Raw genomic sequence first — 19,107 nt, 5'->3', positions numbered from 1 at the left:
AATGCTTTTCAAGATGAGTGATGAGACTTGTTTTGGTTTGACTTTCTATTTTTCTGGTTACAATGCTTTCTAGAATAAATTTCAGATTTTCATAGATTTTCATAGTGGAGAAGTATGACACAACAACAATCAAGCTCTTTCCTTCTTTGACAGTAAGGCCTGAATTATGCTTCAGCTTTAAATCTATATTGTAACTAAGGGCAACACTGTAACCTTCCACTTAACCTGACCTGCACCTCCTGAGAAATGTAACCACATGTCAGGTCTGCACGACTTTAATAGCGTGGAAGGTTGTGGTGTAAGGTCAAGAGGGGTTTCCAGTTCTGTCATAAGTTTGGACAGAAAGTCTAAATTAAGCTTTACCGTAGGTTGTTCTCTGCTCTCCACACCAGAGGATTGTTGATTCACTCTCAGTATCAGCTCCTATCATTTGAAACTGGGCCACTGCTTGATTAATTGATCAATTGATTGGTTAATTTTTCTACATGTCTTGGGTGTACTGCGTGAACAGGAGTAGCCTGAGCACAAAATCCTGAGGGACTCCAGTGCTGAACATCGAGTGGAGGAAGCGTGACATCCAAACTATTTCTTTATCTTATAAATCTGTAACATAGTAAGAGAAAGCGCATTAAAATAAGTAAATACATGTTTCTTTTGGTGTTGTTTTAAAAATAAGTTGCGTTTTTTATATCACAATCATCATTACGACTCTCAGGATGGCTTTTTAGAAAACAGGTTTCTCATATACTCAAATAAAGTCCATGAGTTGCAAGAATTGTGCCATTTAGTGTGGGTCTGCTTGGGGTTAATAACTCATGACTTTCTTCACACAGTAGGCCAAATGCTGTTTTCTGGGATTCAGATTTTAGCCATTTCAAAGCTGAGACTCCGTAGCAGTAATCAGCTTTTTTCACTATAGCTCTGCCTCTGAAGCTGATGTATATATAGTACTGTAGTATTATACACACAAAATCATAGTAATACTACAATTTTTAGTATGTAGGAAACCAGAAATGTTTTCCTGCTCTCTTAAGTCTTGAGTCTACTTCTCACATACCAGAAAATGATCAATAACTCTGCAATCTTTTAGCTTATTGTTTATAAGTTTAGTGAAGATGAGATGATAAATACAACTTGATGTGAAAATATGCATGTGTTTGTGAAGTAATTCTTTTCTCCCTTACAGACTCAGTGAGCTCGGAGCAAAGACAGAAGCTTGCAAAGGAGCGGAGGGAGGAAAGAGCCAGATACATCGGTAAGAAATGAGAAAGCGGATATAAAACACGATGGACTCAGCTGTCAGCTCCAGAAACCACTGCTACTGGATGCATGAAGCAGGGATTTCTTGTAACCAACTTAATGTGTCGACATCTTTTATCTTTTGTATCCCTCTTTGTGAATCTGTCACTCTGCTCTGAAGTGACTGACGGTTATTGACGTCTCTTATTGTTTCTTCCTGCATGGCGCTCAGAACAGCAAACTCAGCTGCAAGGTAAGGGGCTTCACTAAAAGCTTTCGCAGCAGTCATGCCATGTGGGAGTAATCAGCATCATTATGTGGATCCTTTTTCCTTTCTGCCGTGCCCGTTCTTCTCCCCCCCATCACCGATCGCTTTGGTTATCTGTCGCCACTCGGTGGAAACTTTTGAACTCCGTGATCGGTCTGCAGCCTCATTTTTGGTTTAAATGTATCTGCTCCTATCATGTTTGAATCTATTTTGGCTTTTGTGTTTTGCATTCCCACCCAGCGTGCATGCTCCACACCTATAATTTGAGTTTTACTTTGTGGCTGCAGAATGAAACTTCTCCTTATAAAAACACAGAGGCTGGTCCAAACACATGAGAAGCTGAGGACGTCTCCGAAGCGCAGGCGGCCAATCGGACCAGAGCTTAGTGGGCGTTTCCCAGCAGAGACGTCCCATAGAGCCCAAGGCAGTCGGCGTAAAAAATGAGCAGTCATTACCATAAACTGAGACCAGGCCTCGCAGACAGATTAGATTTAATTACTGCTTCCATTAGTATCAGTTATGTGGTCATGCTGCAGCAGTTAAAGTTAAACGTCGCTGCCTTTTTATCGAGAATATCCCAGGTTCAGATACTCGGAGCTAAGTTTCGTTTTCAGCCGTCTGCCCCTGCGCGTAATTATGTGGCAGTGTTAAGCCTTTCTTCAGTGTAGAGCCTGCAGTTTGTTGCACACAGTATGCAGGTGATGCCTTATATATGACAGCTTGTTATGTAACTGCAACTGTGCTCTAGATATTTCGTGCAGAGATGAGCATGTGAAAGCAAGTTCCGAAGCGTTAACCTGACACATATTTTTCAGTCCTGCTATGGATAATTAGATTTTTTCAGGAATGGGATTTAAGGAGGAGTGAAGACGTCTTTCTCGCTGTTGATGAAGTGCAGACGTGTGCGTGTCGTTGGCTCATTAGCGAAGATGAGCCGCAGAAAACCGAACTAAATATAAAACACGTATTTGTGTCAGACCATTGCTGCATCCTTGCATAGCTTAGTGCAGTTTTCCTGTTGCTGGTTGACTCATAAACAAAGACATTTCATGCCGTTCCTTCAGCTGGATCCAGCCTGTAACCCTCCCGCATCTTCACCCATACTTACCCGTCCATCTTTTTTTCATTCTTTTCATATAAAGTATGATATGGAAGCTGATTGAAGACGAGTAAATGCTGCGTAAGATGAAGGCTCTTAAATTGAGAAACGATTGATTGCAGTCTGATCGTTACCCGGAGAAATGAGCCACAGCAGTGTGTGTGTGCACAGAAAAACTGGCATATGCTGGAGGGTGCTGTAAAAGACAGCAGGGAACTTCAGCTTATTTACTGTTATCAGGATTAAAGTGTAATGAACACAGTGTCTTCCGTCTGTTTTACCCGTTTTGTTTGGGTGCTGCTGTTAGAGGCCTTTAAAGATCTTTAGCTGATTATATGCTATTACAAATAAAGAACTGACTTTCAATAACAGGCATAAATTACATTTTCTTTTCCAAAATAACATTTGAAATAATATATTAATGATACGCTGGCGTCTAATGCTTATGCTTTAGCCAGGCATGAGGCACAGCTCCAGGGATTTTGGTCCAGACTGAAATATTATGACAACAGATGGATGGATTGCCATGATATTATCTCCCAGAGAATACCTTTTATAATTGTGGTGATTCCCCTCTTCTCCCTCTTGCACCAAACGCAGACAAATCTTTCAGGTTACTGGTAAAACATCTCCACAGAGTTTGTATACAGAAATCTGTGGCTCCCGAAGGATGAGCTATTCCTCAGGATGAACTTTAATAACTTTATCAAGCTTTTTATCTGGCACCCTCACAGCTTCAGACGCCTGTAGAATTAATCAGTCTTAGCTCTATTTCATGTTAAGCACAAAGCAGTAAAAATTAGCATTCTAACCCACCAAATAACAAACATACGATAATCAATGGTAAAATGCATTATCCATAAATGTTCTGAAAGAGTTAAAATCACTGTAAACCCACAAAGCACCTTTTTAAAGTGGACTTCTTATGCTTTTCCTTATTTTCTGTCATATAAAGTTATACTGATGGAGTGTTGGATGCTCATATTAATCATGGCCGAAGATTCAAATAATGAGGTCAGCATATGTAGAAGGAGCCCAAAGCTCAAGCTTAAGACAGTTTTTCTAGTCTTGGCTGTGTTTGATGTCAGTGAGAGCACTTTTTCTTTAGCCCCACCCACATACTGTCCAAAACGTCAGCTTATGAGGGGCAGCCAATCAGAAGAAAGCTGGCTTAAAACTCGAGGAGCTAGCGCAGTTTGTTTCAGACAGATTATGAACAGAGGGTTTGAACCAAGACTCAAAAAATTATACATTTTGACTATTTTTAAACTGTAATTAATGCAGAACTACTTGAGTCCAAGAGTAAAAAAGATTAAGCCATAAAAGGTCATAGTAGCTCCCCTTTAAGGTGCCAAATAAGGAAAAGGGAGTCATTTGTTTATATAGCAGTAATTCACAGCATTGCAAAAGCAGCTAACACGTGAGACCTAAATAAACTGTTTCAAACTGATATTGTTTTTTGTAAACAATTCTCTTTCTTTCTGTGGTGACCCTGCAGCTGCAAAGAAGGCTCAGTGGCTGCAGAAGGAGGAGAAGGCCCGGCGTCTGAGGGAGAATCAGCTGGAGGAGCGCAGGAGGAAGCTGGAAGAGCAGCGGCTGAAGGCGGAGAAACGTCGAGCGCTGCTGGAGGAGAAACAGAGACAGAAGCTAGAAAAGAACAAGGTGAAAAAGTCAAGCTTCCCATTTATCTGTTTGGTTCTTAAAGTTGACATCTGAATCGTCCAAAACTAGACTCTGTAACAAACACTGCATATTTGAACCCTTTCATGTTATTTTATAGGTTGATTTTGATGATTATCACTCAGCTGTTGGAAGAAGCAACCAATACTCAAAAATAATATTTATGTCCAGTCACAGAATACATTTCTGCTCTGCTTAAATTGAGCGCTAAGTAGGGTAAGGGAGTGTTTATGTAACTAAAACACTCTGCTGTACACAGTTTTTAGTATTCGGTGATTTCCCCTGGGACTTCAGATTGATAAATTTTACTATCTGACTGTGGAAAAACTGCTTTGTTGGATAACAGCATCATACAGCAGTAACTAGTCGTGTTGCCATCACAGAGAGGATGCCAAGCATTCAGCAAACAAGCTGCACATAAGTGTTGGGTGGACAAATTAATTGCTGACATCATAAAAATATTCCCATTATGTAACTAATGAGCTTCAGGGCCTTTTTGCACTCGATCCAGTTAGGTTTGGCTTCACATTGCAATTATGCACAACCCGTTCTCACTCCCAAAGCGTAACATTTTACGCTAGGTGACAAATCGTCACCATATTACGTTTTCGGCTACCCACCACGTTCCTAAATGACGACCTCGGAAAAAGAGGAAATATGAGAACCGTCTGGACTGAACCTACACATGTTCGCTCTTTTTCTTCAAATCGCTTAGAAACACGCTATTTAACATCATTAAAGTCCTGGTTAAGGTCAGGAATAAGGTTATGGTCAGGGCTAGGGATAAGGTTAGGTTTAGGGCTGGAATACAGGGCTGGAACGTCTACTACCGCGGGAGCGTCATTGCACTGGATTCCAGCCATAACCCGCCGCGTACCATAAGAACGCCGAAGGTCTCCTTTCGCGTTCCTCAGGAACGCCGCGGGACGTGACAAAACGTCGACATGTTACGCCTCGGGAGTGAGAACGCTCTGTTATGCAAGTGCACTAAGGAACCCTACGTGACATCTAAGCCTCCTGTCTTCCTTGCATATGTTGGCTGCATCTCATTATACTTTTGTGACCTCATTTACCATGCTTTTGCATGCTGTCATTTTGAATAGATTAAAATAAATGAAGAGATTCACTTTTTACAGGTTTACACACTGCTGCTGTGATTTAGCCTCTTTCATTCTACCTGAAAATCCCTGTTAGGGGATCCTACTACACTCATTTAAAGCTCCTTATTACTTTCAGAGTGGCTTTGTGTGACTCAAAATTCAAAATGATCCTTATTTACTTTACACTGGCCCTAGTTGTAACTCCCAATTACATTCACTGTCTAAAACAAGCAGTTTAAGCTATATTTCCCCTGCCTTTAAACCAGGTTTATTTTGATTGGCTGCTGCTGCCAAATGGAAGGTTTTAACATCAGGTGGGTGGGGCTTCTGGGCTCACACTCAAAGTGCAAGAGATTATCATATTAAAGATATCTACTCTAACTGACGTCACATCGGGCCAAGAGTAGAAAGAAACAGTGATTAGCTCGTAGTTTTAACCTTTGGGCATGTTTTAAAAGACTGTGCAGCATTAGTATAGTATACAGACAAGTGACCAATAGCCACGTGACATTAACTTGTCCACTCTTTTGGACATGTGACAATCATGGTGACAATTGTTACACCCCGGCCTAGGCAACCGGGGTGCAACGTAGAAAAATAAAGATAAAGAAAATAAAACCACGAAGGCTCTCCACCAAAATCCCAAAACGAAAATATCCCATGACGAAAGTATTTACAACAGACTATTTACACAAAACACCAAACTATTTACAACACGGGGGAGATCGCGACCATGACACACTGAAACACAAGGCTTAAATACATAGAGGGAGCAATCAGGAAATGGACCACAGGAGGGAAACACAGCTGGGGCAAATTAGAACTGACGAGACAGGGAAAACGTAAACTGAGCACACTAAAATAACACAGACTTTCAAAGTAAAGCAGGAAATACATAACAGTCACGAAAAAACAAAACACTGACACACCGAAACGTAACATTTCCCCCCACCCAAAAATCAAACATTTAACACCAAGTGAAAAGTTTGATCCAGACAGATGAAGCCGATGAAGGCTGGAGCGGTCCCACTGACCCTCCAGCAGACGACGAAGGCTGGAGCAGTCCCACGGACCCTCCAGCGAAGGCGGATGAAGGCTGGAGCGGTCCCACGGACCCTCCAGCGACGACAAAGGCTGGGGCGGTCCCACGGACCCTCCCCTCAGCGAAGGCAGACGAAGCTGATGAAGGCTGGAGCGGTCCCACTGACCCTCCAGCAGACGACGAAGGCTGGAGCGGTCCCTCGGACCCTCCAGCAGAAGCGGATGAAGGCTGGAGCGGTCACTTGGACGCTCCAGCGAAGGCGGATGAGCAGCCCGCCAGCTGCACACACGGACACGCAGCCCGCCAGCTGCACACACGGACACGCAGCCCGCCAGCTGCACACACGGACACGCAGCCCGCCAGCTGCACACACGGACACGCAGCCCACCAGCTGCACACACGGACACGCAGCCCACCAGCTGCACACACGGACACGCAGCCCACCAGCTGCACACACGGACACGCAGCCCACCAGCTGCAGAAGGCTGGAGCGGTCCCTCGGATCCTCCAGCGAAGGCGGACGAAGGCTGAAGCGGTCCCTCCAACGGACCCTCCAGCGAAGACGGACGAAGGCTGATGAAGGCTGGAGCGGTCCCACTGACCCTCCAGCAAACGACGAAGGCTGGAGCGGTCCCTCGGACCCTCCAGCGGAGACGGACGGCTAAAGCGAAGGCAGATGAAACTGATGAAGGCTGGAGCGGTCCCACTGACCCTCCAGCAGACGACGAAGGCTGGAGCGGTCCCTCGGACCCTCCAGCGAAGGCGGATGAAGGCTGGAGTGGTCCCACGGACCCTCCAGCGAAGGCGAATGAAGGCTGGAGCGGTCCCACGGACCCTCCAGCAGACGACAAAGGCTGGGGCGGTCCCCGGACCCCCCAGCGAAGGCAATCCCGGACGAGCCCCCCATATGTTACACCCCGGCCTAGGCAACCGGGGTGCAACGTAGAAAAATAAAGATAAAGAAAATAAAACCACGAAGGCTCTCCACCAAAATCCCAAAACGAAAATATCCCATGACGAAAGTATTTACAACAGACTATTTATTTACACAAAACACCAAACTATTTACAACACGGGGGAGATCGCGACCATGACACACTGAAACACAAGGCTTAAATACATAGAGGGAGCAATCAGGAAATGGACCACAGGAGGGAAACACAGCTGGGGCAAATTAGAACTGACGAGACAGGGAAAACGTAAACTGAGCACACTAAAATAACACAGACTTTCAAAGTAAAGCAGGAAATACATAACAGTCACGAAAAAACAAAACACTGACACACCGAAACGTAACACAATATAGGAGGATCAAGTGAATAAGACCCCAGCCTCACAGACATACAGACCAGTCAGTAACCCCATTGTACCCGCCTGCTGCTAGTGGAAAATTGTTGGCAAAAAACATTGTGATTAGCTTGGTTGTTAGCATTTTGCTGCAATCATAGCTTGAATTGAACTCATGGACTTGCTGAACTGAAAAGTGTGATACAAACTGGAAATGGAGACCGTTTGCCTTCAAAGTAAAAGTTTAAAACATGTTGGCCACAGGGGTGAGGCACAGCTTTTACTTTGAAGGAGAACCTTATCCACTTCCAGTTTCCTTTGCACTTTTCTCAAGTTGTACTTATGCTGGGCTAGTAATTACCTATTAATTCTTACCAGCAGCTGTCAGACTCTATAACACAGTTAAACATCCTTTTGGTTATCGAACACATCAGCTTGTTTGTTCACTGCACATTTTATACATGTCTCCGTACAATATTTCTATACATATTTCTGTACATTGTTACCTGTATATACGAACTTAGGTTGCTTATGTATATAGGACCACCTTGTGTCTTCCTTTTATATTTTATATTCCCCTTGCTATAAGAGCTGTGTAAAACCCAAATTTCTCATCTGTGGCATAATAAAGGTCTATTCTATTCTATTCTATTCTATTCTATTCTATTCTAATAATTAAGCTGTTAAGCTGTCATTTCCGGTGCATATTTACTATAAAGATGTCATAGTTTAACACTGACTGTGTGTTTCTTCATGTAGGAGAGATATGAGGCAGCTATCAAGAGATCGACCAAGAAGACTTGGGCCGAGATCCGCCAGCAGAGGTGGTCCTGGGCAGGCGGACTAAACCAGACCTCCCGCAGAGAGAGTGAGTTTCAGATGAACCTAAACTATAATTATAATGATAATAATAATAGTAATACAAGCACATATGTATGATTTTCTCTCTGTTAACTCAAGTCTTTGTGCTGCACAGACTTGTGACTCACTGCTTCAGCTGATGCAACTCAAGGAAATAGCTCATGAAGGGTTTGCTGTCACAAGGGTGGGGTACCAGAGGCAGATGACCTACTCAGTAATTTATGATTATACCACTCGTAATTCCTCACTGTTGTTTGGGCAAAAATCAGTCCTGAGCGTCACAGTTGTTCATTTAAACTCAGAAGGACGAGCTTGAAGGTAGCCGTCACGCTCACGTTTCATTAGATCAGAAGTGTGAAGTGTGTTTTTTCAGGGAGCTGTGAACTTATTTCCCCGTTTTCAAACTTCTGTTAATGCTGTGTGACGGGGTGGTGCTGAGGGCAGCACAGTTACCTCTCCTCCAAAGTGTGAAAGGCCCTGATTGTGTGTGGAAACGTGAGTGATATTTTAGTTTTGGTAGCAGGAAGAAAGCTCGAGGTATTTACTCTGAAATGTGACTTCTAACTACACCCCCCCCTCCCACGCTTTCCCCCAAATTTCCTCCCCATTTCCCTCCAAATCTGACTCCAGATTAGATGATAGTGAGTCTAATCTCAGAAAACGGTGAGTCCCTGTTCACAGCTGCATGTTCCAACCAAAGCAGCCCCGTCTCTTGTCAGCCCTCAGCTGGGGCCGCCGCCTGCACCCCGGCCGCCTTGTGAACAGTTGTTGTCTGTTGCGTTCTCTCCGGTGCAGGCAGATGCTCGGCCTCCACGGTCAACTTGCCGAGACAGGTGGACCCTGTCATTAACAACAGGCTGTCCAAGTCCTCTGCCACGCTCTGGAACTCCCCCAACAGAAGTAAGGACGACCCGACGTCAGTGTCCACCAGGCTTCCTCTTCCCTCTCCCTTTCCCTTCCAGTTCATCCCCCTCCTTTTCCACCTTCCCCTTCTCCTCTTACCCTAATCTGGTTTTGTTTTATTATAACTGTCGTCTCTGGTGGCCTGCCTGCCTGCCTGTGCTTGGTGACTGGTCATTTACCACCTACTCCCTCCTCTTAATCACGCTCTCGGTCTCGTGTGCATCGTGTTTTTGTTTTTTTTACTTTTTTCTTTAATTTCAGTTGGTGGCTTGTCATTGATTTGAGTCTCCTCTGCATTTTTGATCAGCCTCCCTTTCACCTTGACATCACTGAGCCATATTTTGTGGTATATTTTGGTGTTTCATAGGCTTATAAGTTCACATCTTGTCACCTCCTTTTTGGTTGTCCCCTCCACTGTACTGTTGGTGGTTGGCTGTGCTGGTGGTGGTGGTGATGGTGATGGTATAGGTGGAAGGTATAGTGTGATTGTTGCAAGTGAATCAAGTTTAGCAACTAAATGCAAATATATATTTTTATGCTGCCTTAAACTATACAATATTGGATTGTTTCCTTTGGTTTTACATGTTTATCGATGTAATGGCTCAGTCACACTAGAGTAAAAAAGGACAGAAACTTCATCGCGAATGAGAAACATCAGTAGTGGTCCAGGGAATCTGCAAGTAGTTTTGATCTCAAGGGTTTGACAGTAATAAACACAGACAGATTGCCAAAACATTGCAATCAATCTGTGCTGATGAGTGCTAATTAGCTGGGATGCATCTCTTTGAAATAGAGGGCGTTACTCAACTGGTTGTATTCTGATTATATGAGTGTAAACAAGCAAGGTTGCTGTGCACCCATGTCATTTAAATCGCCATCCAGCAGCAACAACTATTTGTAGAGGAACTTCTGTTTCAAGCCTGTAAGGTTATGGCTGGACTCTCACCATAAGTAGATACTTTGAATTTCTGTGTATGCTGACAGCAACAGCTTTGCAGCTAATGGCAACAGATTTGTTCATAATCACTGAATTGTTACAAATAGATTGCACATAACTGCTAGCTTGACTCTATTCAATCACAAGCTGGTAGGAGACTAATATCAGACTGACGCTGTTTTATTTGTTTTATCGCACCAAAAGCCACTTTAATGATGGCATCTGACTGCAAGACTAAAGCAAATGTTTCAAAGGCAACAAGCTCACAGGGTTAATAGTTTTGGTCATGCCACAGTCTCCGGCCATTATTTTCCCTGCACAATCTGATATCCCTGTGTTGGTGTTATTCTTTTATCATCATAATAATATTGATCCAGGATCAACATTGCCATGACCACTGATGATGTCTGAGCATTTAGTTTAGCATTAGCCAAAATTTTTGAATGACCAAAATGAACTAAAACCAAGCTGAACGTTTGTTTTAGAAGAGTTTTATATAGACAAATGCATTTTTCCCTTTTCCCCACATTGAAAAGCTATGACATCACCAATGTGATTAATCTGTTACAATTTTGATCCTGGACAGACGTTATTATAACGATGCAGCTACAACACCAGCACGCAGATATCAGATACAGTTTTTTGACTGTAGTATAAGACATTTTCTTACTTTTAGGTTTATGTAAAGATACTTTTCAAGTATATATTACATCATTCCTCTTGTTCAAACAGTGCATAAAATTAAGCAACAAGCCCTACAGTTAAAATAAGAAACTCATCATGAAACTGTGCGAGCTAGCTCTGTAAGGTTCAACAACAAGTTGAAAGTTTTTCCTCCAAGATCGTGTTTATGCTTAGAAGTGGATTTTCTAATTTCCTGAATTGTTGGTATAACTTAAATAGGCGTTAGCACGATTATTTCTACACCGTGTGTGGACTGTGCACATAAGTCAAGCTAAACAGCAACATCAGCATGCTAACATGCTCCCAATGCTAACACGCAGACTTTTAGCATATATAAAATTCCCTTAGTTTACTGTGTTAGCATGCTGGCATGTTTTTATTAGTACTTAACACAAGGTTTTGCTTCAGAGGGAAAATGATAAAATGGAGTACTTGGAAGCATAGCCATCAACCTGAGTTAGTATGACAGTTTCACTGTAGCTCATCAGTAACATGAAAAAGCTACTCAAATATTTCTGTCATTGCTGTTAATTACATTGTTGTTGTCACGCACAACTTGACAGATCTAGGTTTGCTATATATATATTTATATAAAGCTCTTGCATATTGTCTCAGACTTATATCCGTTATATGTGTACTCAGCTGAGATTTCAGAGACCTTTTACTATAAACAAGCCACATTCACGCCGCCGCCAACCCCTCCAGCATCAAAATGCAAACTTTTTTCACTCTTTAAAAGCAAAAAATAATCATAGACACAAAGTAGTAAATTGAAACAAATTGCCACCAGAATTTGATGAAAATGCACAACAGATTTGGATTTTTCTTTTTTTGCTTTTATCCATTTGTTAAATTTGAAACATTGCTGTAGGTAATATTTTTTCATTCCATTAAAATAATATTTCAAATATCTGAAACTTTTGTTTGAGGTTGTAGAAAAGTATAAGATGATTTTAGCATGCCACGTAACAAATATATAAAAATATTTCACTAAAAATTCTTCTAAAAACTGGATTTTCAGGCCAATTGTAATTGTCTTTCGATTATTTAAGGAGTTAGTTAATAATAACAAGAAATGTTATTTTACAAGAACTGAATAATTTCAGGTAAATGCTGACAATTAGACATTTAATCATAATAATAAATAGAAGTAGTCGCTTTAAGATATTTTTCAGCTTGTAACAAACTGAGCAGTTGTCTTTTTGTCAGCAGTACAATAGTATGTCTAAATTGCTCTATCAGACTTCTTTTATCAATCTCCCGAGTTCCCACATACACACACTTAAGCGACACTGTCTTCATCTCATTTCGTCACGCCTCATGACGTGTTATTATTGATCGTATCACCCACGGTGCAATCACCAGCTCGGTTATCGGCTCGCTCGCGAACACAATACAGATTCAGATTTTGTGCTTGATCATCACTAATACAGACACTCCGATACTGCAGGCACATGAAAGGACGGTCGATAGCAGAGCTGCTGTCTCTGGGCCAGTTTGCAGAGGGTGGCGGGATGGTGACGTTTACAGATGCAGGTACCTCGAGGTGAACGGTCGATCAGCAGGCGGCAGCTCAGCCTCCCTTTGCCGCATTGGAGAAGGAAGAGGAGGAGGGAAAACACTGTTGCTTAGCAACAGGAGGTAGTCGGGTTATCAGTTTGTCATAAAACATGCTGTGAGAAGGATCTGTCCTGTGTGCAGCAGAGGTGACTGCCTTTACGGTGGAGGTTTAAGAGTGGCGGCATCTCGAATGAGTCGTAGCAGCTCTGATCACACTGACCCTTGTGTACATGTGGTGTTTGTCTGTAGGTGAGGTGTCTCACACTCTGGCTGGTGTGTGTCGTTAAAACAGAGGAATGAAAAGAATCTGAACTTCATCGTCACACATGGACGCTTCTATAAAAAGCATGTTGTTGGTTAAAATTACCGGACAACAGACAGGAAGTCGCCAAAAACCCGACCGGCTGTCGTAAATTGACAGACGTCACAGTGAGACTCTGTCTGGCTGTGGGGTTTTGGACCAAACAGTGAAAGCAAGACTGTCAAACTCATTTTAGATCCTGGGTGTGATGTGCAGCCTAATTTCATCTCGAGTGGACCGAACCTAAAAGCGTTTGCTTAAATCTTTAATTTTTTCCCAGTTTTTGTAACAGTAGCCAAAAAAGCTTAAATTAAAGTTACCACTTTTTACATTTAAACAACTGACAACAGAAAGTATTTCACCCAGCTTTTCTCATTTAATAATGAACCACAACAACAACTTCTCTATATCTAAAAATACTTTTAACCTTTCAGACATTTCCACTGTTGAGTATTCGGGTTGGCATCACCACAAAAGGCTTACCATGTTTTTGTACTTTTGTTTTTTACCATTATTGAAAAGTAACAGTAACTAAGGGGTTTACTCCAGTTTTCACACTTAAATGATACAGTTTGCTGAGCTGTTTTTGGCCCCCGGTCTGCATGTTTGACACCAGTACGTGATGTTATTGAGACAATAACAATATCGAATTACCAAGTGATGCTGGTAGAAGTGAAAGTACAAGTTCTGCTTTCTTCTGTCATTTGTTAAATGTGGCATCATGTTTTTAAGGCTGTGGTTTTACTTCAGTTTCTTTTAGTTTAATAATACTATTCACAGAAAGTTCTCTGGAAAAACAGCTGAGTTTAAGCCAGGGAAAATACAGAGTATATTCATCTTTTATTTATTGTGGAAAAACTACTTAAAGCTTAGCTCCAGGAAAAACAGATACATTTACCACACTCGTGGCAAACGAGCACAAGCTTCATGCTTCGTCCTGCTTCTTTACATTTCTCACCTGACCCTGACGAGAGTCTAGTTTCCTCTCAGACCTCTTTAATTAGCAGCAGTATGCTGAAAAAATAAATGTTCTAGAGTTCTACATATTGTTACAGTGTAATAATATGTGTTAGTCATTTAGATAAATACTAAAAATACATTGTTTTTCTTACAATATGCTGCATGGATTAGAAAGAAAACCATCTAAGAAGCAAGGAGGGCTAAATGTTAAAATGTTAACATTAATAGTAGAAATTGTCATTATGTAACTGATTAGATATTTAGATTGTTGTTATTGGTGCTTTAACGCCACACTGTTTACTGCTTTAAATATTGTAAATCATCATTATCTATAATCTATAAATCATTAAAAATGTTGTATTCAATGTTTGCTGTTTTAGTTTCAGCATATACATACACCGCCCAGTTTTACTTTGTTCTGTATGTATTAAAATGCACACCCAGTTATCTGTATACGTCTTTATCGTCAAACCTTGACTCAAACCACGTGTACGTGCGCTCCTGTGAGTGCCATTTATTCTTTCTTTCTCCCACCCTTTATTACAATCTGTTGGATTATATCCTCCTGTTGTTGCACGCTGACCCTTTATCACATGAGACTCGCTAAAGAAGCACGCAGAGCCATGTTCAGGTCGGAGGAGTGCGTCTGTGCTTGCAGGACAAACAGCACAGAACCCAGAAAACTCTGAGGGCCCTTAGCAGTTAGTGTGGGGTCGTGTAAATGGCCAAAGTGGGTCTTACCTTTGTTTTTGAGTGGTAAGTCGTAAAAATGAACTGGGGACACTCCTCTGTGTGTGTGGGTTTTGTTTTTTTTAATATTTGATGTCTTTGTGCACAACATGTTCAGGCGTTCACCCTGTACGACTTCTCTTCAGTGTTGAGTCTCATCATGTCTGAAAGGCAGGCTGGAGTTTGACCAAACATTTCTCAGCAGCAGTAAGACTCACTGGATGAGTTAAACCTCAGCGGTCAGAGCTAAAGAAGCACTGAGCTCAGGAGTCTGGGGATTTCCTATTTTTCCTATTGTTCACAAATCCCATGAATAAACTGCTTTATGGGGCTCCATTGTTGCTCAAAATCTCCGTGACATGCAGTTTTTTTTTACCGTCAGAGTGCTGCCACAAACTATTCCCTCCAGAACACCAAATGAGTATTAATCCGCTGTTGAAAATAGTTCCTACAGTTGCTCTATTTCTTCCTGTTGAAGTTTTACCTTTAAATCATATATTAATTCTTAGGCCTCCAGTTTATCCATTATTATCTACTCTTTGGAGAACGTTCTCTGATTGGCTGCCTGTTGCAAACCAAAGGTTTGAACAGCAGGTGGGTGGGGCTTCTGCACTCGCTTATAGGTGTGTGTGCAGGTGATCGTGTAAATAATATGCCTGTTTGATATCATACAGAGCTTTTGACTCACAGGATGCTGGGAACCAAACCCCAACAAAAAAAACAGATTTTATTGTACAAAGCGATTTGGAATAAAGTATTTATAAATCAAATAAAAATTGAATTTTAATCATATTTAATTTCTTGGTTCCACCTGCTGATATTCGAATCAACCAGTGAGCGTTGATGCTTCCCAGAAATGTTTCCGTAGCTGAGCTTGCATTCAGGTGCAGGTGGAAACTCGTGTAAAATCCTGTGGACTAATCTGCATTTTATTCCTGTCTGAGAATTCAAACCCTGAAGACACAAACACATTGACGGTCTGAGGGTTTGTCTGGCTAAATAAACACACGATGAAGGTGTTTATTTACAGGTGTTTACATCATAACCAGGTAACATTTCCTCATCCGGCTTCATGTGTGTGTTTTCGTGAGGTTTTCAGCAGCACACGAATGCAGCATAAAAACTCCACTCTGCATCGGATGTAGAGAGGGTGTGTGAGTGTGCGTGAAAGTGTAAAGTGGGAGGTTTTTTAGTGTGTAAGAGGAGTATCTGCTGTAACACTAACTCGACACTGACAGCGCCCTCTTGTGTCAGCCCGCAGCCTGCGCCTCAGCCCGTGGGAGAGCCGGATCGTGGAGCGGCTCATGACGCCGACGCTGTCCTTCCTGGCCCGCAGCCGCAGCGCCGCCACCCTCCTCAACAACAGCGACTCTCGTGAGTGTAAGACACCTGCTATACCTTTCTACCCTTACTCTGCTTAACCTCTGCTCCTGTGCACACACGTCTTATTGTCTGTAGTGATTTTTTTCATTCCTTTCATAAAAGGGAAAGAGTTTGTTTGCTGTGAATCAAACAAAACGGAATAAGATCCTAATCTTCCCCCGTTCTTTTTATCCTTTGTGGAGCATGTGGTATGTTTGTCCTAAACTGTGCCTTGGTTTACTTCGTGGCACATTTATGCCGAGTTCTACACAATATCATCACAAAAACTTCTCAGTCTGAATGATACAGACAGAAAAATGAACGATGATGAGGTCGTAAATCCCTTCATGTCAACCAGTGCCAACAAAACACAAAGCTGTTAGATTGTTTTTAATCCTTGCCATAGCTTGGAGTGTGAGCTGCTCCTGCCGAAACATACAAATCCAAAAGTGGTAACATCTGTTGGAGGCCTTGTACTGTTGTCATGGATGTAAGCAGTCCATGACACATTTGGAATGACGGTGTGCTGGAGTGAACACAGCAAGCAACAAGATCACTGACAGTCTCTGGGACACATCGACAGGCAGAACTATTTTCCAGGCAACAATGTTACTTCAGACTTTTGAATAATATCAGCAGATTTTACAACAGAGATACTAGAGCACTATCTGATGAGCTTGCTCCCATCAGGGATGTATGGGAAAGATGTGTGCAGCTCATTTCACGGAAGGTCAACCCAGAGCCTGAGGTGACAGTGGGTGAAGATTTTGCCCCAAGGAAAATGCTCCTTATGGCGATACATGTCCAGCAATCCAAGCAAATACTACATAATCTGATTTGATATGAATACGAGCTATGCATGGAATTGAAAACATGGGTCAAGATTGACCCGTAACACCACAAATGTAACCATACAGTAGTTCATGATATTAAAGTAAAAAATAAATAGAACAAATTTATTTTAGAGAGCTCTATTCTGATACTTCTCAGTAAAAAGAAGTTAACATAACAACTTTTTATAGATCTTTTAGATAATTCCTGTGAGATTCCAATTACCATTTTGTTAGATTGAGAACGAGAGGTATGCTGTAAAGAAGGCAAAAGAAAAATACTAAAAGCAGCCTTTTCATGGATAAAAGACCCGTTAAAAACCAACCCATTAACATAAGAGATAGTAATAGTTTTGTAAGTAGGTACTTAAACAAAGTGAAGTAAAAAGCAAACTCGCCTCTCTTGCGATATTTTTTTGACTGCCAGTATCTGTCACTTGTTGCATAATTGTTTATTTAGTTTGTTTGTCCCTTTTTTTTCTGCCCAGTAACATGACATGAGAGCCAAGCTACGATTGGTTGGAGATCAACATTAATTTATGATGTAACATTCACCTAATCGGACACAGTGACAGAAAAGATATATTCTGTGATCTGAACCTGACATTTATTGTTTTCTTTCTGGAGCTTTTGGTCACACAGTTTGGTCCACAGGGTTTTGGACAGAGACAGTTTGTAATTTCCCCTCTGTACACCACCGAAGTCAAACAACCAGGATATGATCCTTCTATTTAAACATAAGTGAGTTTTTCTACGTACTTTTGAACCTCTGGAAATGAAGGACTACTTATAAAAATGGCAGTAATTGCTTGACAGTTAGTTTTATTAAATGTCTTTAATTAAAGCTGAAAGTCTGCACTTGGCTCACATCTGGGTTGGTTGATTTAAAGTCCACTGACTTGGTGTACAGATGCAAAACTACCAAACATGTGTCATTGTCCAAAACCTTCTGGAAGACATGAGCTTTAAGACATGGCCTCCATCATCTGTGCATTTCTATTACTTTTTCAGAATTTTGTTCTATTTTTAAGTAAAACTCATATTCAGTGTTGATGAGGCGAAATGTAGCTCGAGCTAGTGTTGTCTCATAAAGTGCAAAGATGCTTTAATTAAATATAAAGCTACAATGGAAAGCAATAAAATTTGATTGTGTTTTGAGTGTGATCAATCCGTCACCTTCAGCTCGGCTTCCGTCACTTTGTCGGTCAGCAGGGTCAGCATGTCGTGTTCGCCGTGTGGCCTCACCGTGGGGTTTTTACCACCCTGCATGGTGTGTGTTTGTATGTGTGTGTGACCTCGGCCCTGCTGCCGCTCTCTGCATGTTTGTTTGTCACTCAGACTCTCACCACTGCTCCCGTTCAGCCTCGGCCAGCCCGCTGAACGCCTGCTCCCATCATCACCCGCACCAGAACACCGCAGAGCGCTGGAGGGTCTCCTCGGCCAGCACGCCGGACATCACCCAGCGCCAACGCCGCCGAAACTCCACCCCGGTAGGAGAGCGTGATTAGGATTAAACAGTTTTTGAGTATATTATCATTTTCACTAAGTAGCCCTGATATCCTGCTATGGTAACAGAAATCTGCATCAGGATTAATCATATTCTAATCAATACTTCATATAAATAATTGTTGTGTGTTGTTCATCGTAACAAAACTGTCATAATGGACCAAAGTTTCAGATCAGGTCAGAGGTCACTAGTCATCATCTTCAGACAGAATTTTCCACTCTAGGATTCGAATGATGAGTGACAGGAGTGACAGCCCTATTATGGTCATCTCAGCCATAGAGGCCACACCCACCATCTGCTTAAACCTACTTGTGAGGGGCAGCCAGTCAGAAGGCAGTTGGCTTAAAGGGGGAGGAGCTAAAATAGCTTGTACAGAGTACACAGAGTAGTAAAAGTTTTAGTTAGTTTTCAGTGGAGTAAAATTAATTTTAACGCTCCAGTTAATGCCATAAAAACAACAGCTAACGAGACATTTTTTGTCCAGGAGGTGATTCGATGAACATGGATGGTAAATGAAGCCCAGAAATAACAAAACTTCCTTTTATAAAAACATCACTGGATGGTGTCAAACATTACATGCAGAGAAAACCTTGAATAACAAATCCAACTTAACAAATAACGAACAAACCCAAACAGGGGAAAGCAAATTGGAAAAAGGTGACTGATTCTATTGTTGAGTCTTTCTACAGCACACAGCATGAATCACACACAAACCTTATGAAAAGTATTATACCTAATAACATTCAGAAGACTGCAGC

At 41.9% G+C, this 19,107-nt stretch overlaps 1 protein-coding gene across 12 annotated transcripts in view; it reads left to right on the top strand.

The window, feature by feature from the left end:
* LOC146643393 (uncharacterized) overlaps positions 1–19,107 on the top strand; it is a 56,895-nt gene that overhangs the window by 28,874 nt on the left and 8,914 nt on the right. For 2 of the 12 annotated variants that reach the window (XM_085395291.1, XM_085395292.1), the window contains exons 3-8: positions 1,187–1,255; positions 4,105–4,268; positions 8,475–8,583; positions 9,372–9,476; positions 15,905–16,024; positions 18,205–18,332. In XM_085395291.1, the coding sequence (XP_085251417.1) occupies positions 1,187–1,255; positions 4,105–4,268; positions 8,475–8,583; positions 9,372–9,476; positions 15,905–16,024; positions 18,205–18,332 (695 nt within the window). Of the gene's footprint in view, positions 1–1,186; positions 1,256–4,104; positions 4,269–8,474; positions 8,584–9,371; positions 9,477–15,904; positions 16,031–18,180; positions 18,333–19,107 lie in introns of all 12 variants that reach the window. The other 10 variants (XM_085395289.1, XM_085395288.1, XM_085395287.1 and 7 more) reach the window with 7 other exon arrangements.

This window comes from Rhamphochromis longiceps, linkage group LG22 (assembly GCF_057381845.1).
Source record: "Rhamphochromis longiceps isolate RC_006_pf linkage group LG22, R_longiceps_female_GT1.1, whole genome shotgun sequence".
NCBI classification, from domain to species: Eukaryota; Metazoa; Chordata; class Actinopteri; order Cichliformes; family Cichlidae; genus Rhamphochromis; species Rhamphochromis longiceps.
The sequence above is the reverse complement of the archived record's forward strand: the minus strand, read 5'-3'. Positions and strand labels throughout refer to the sequence as shown.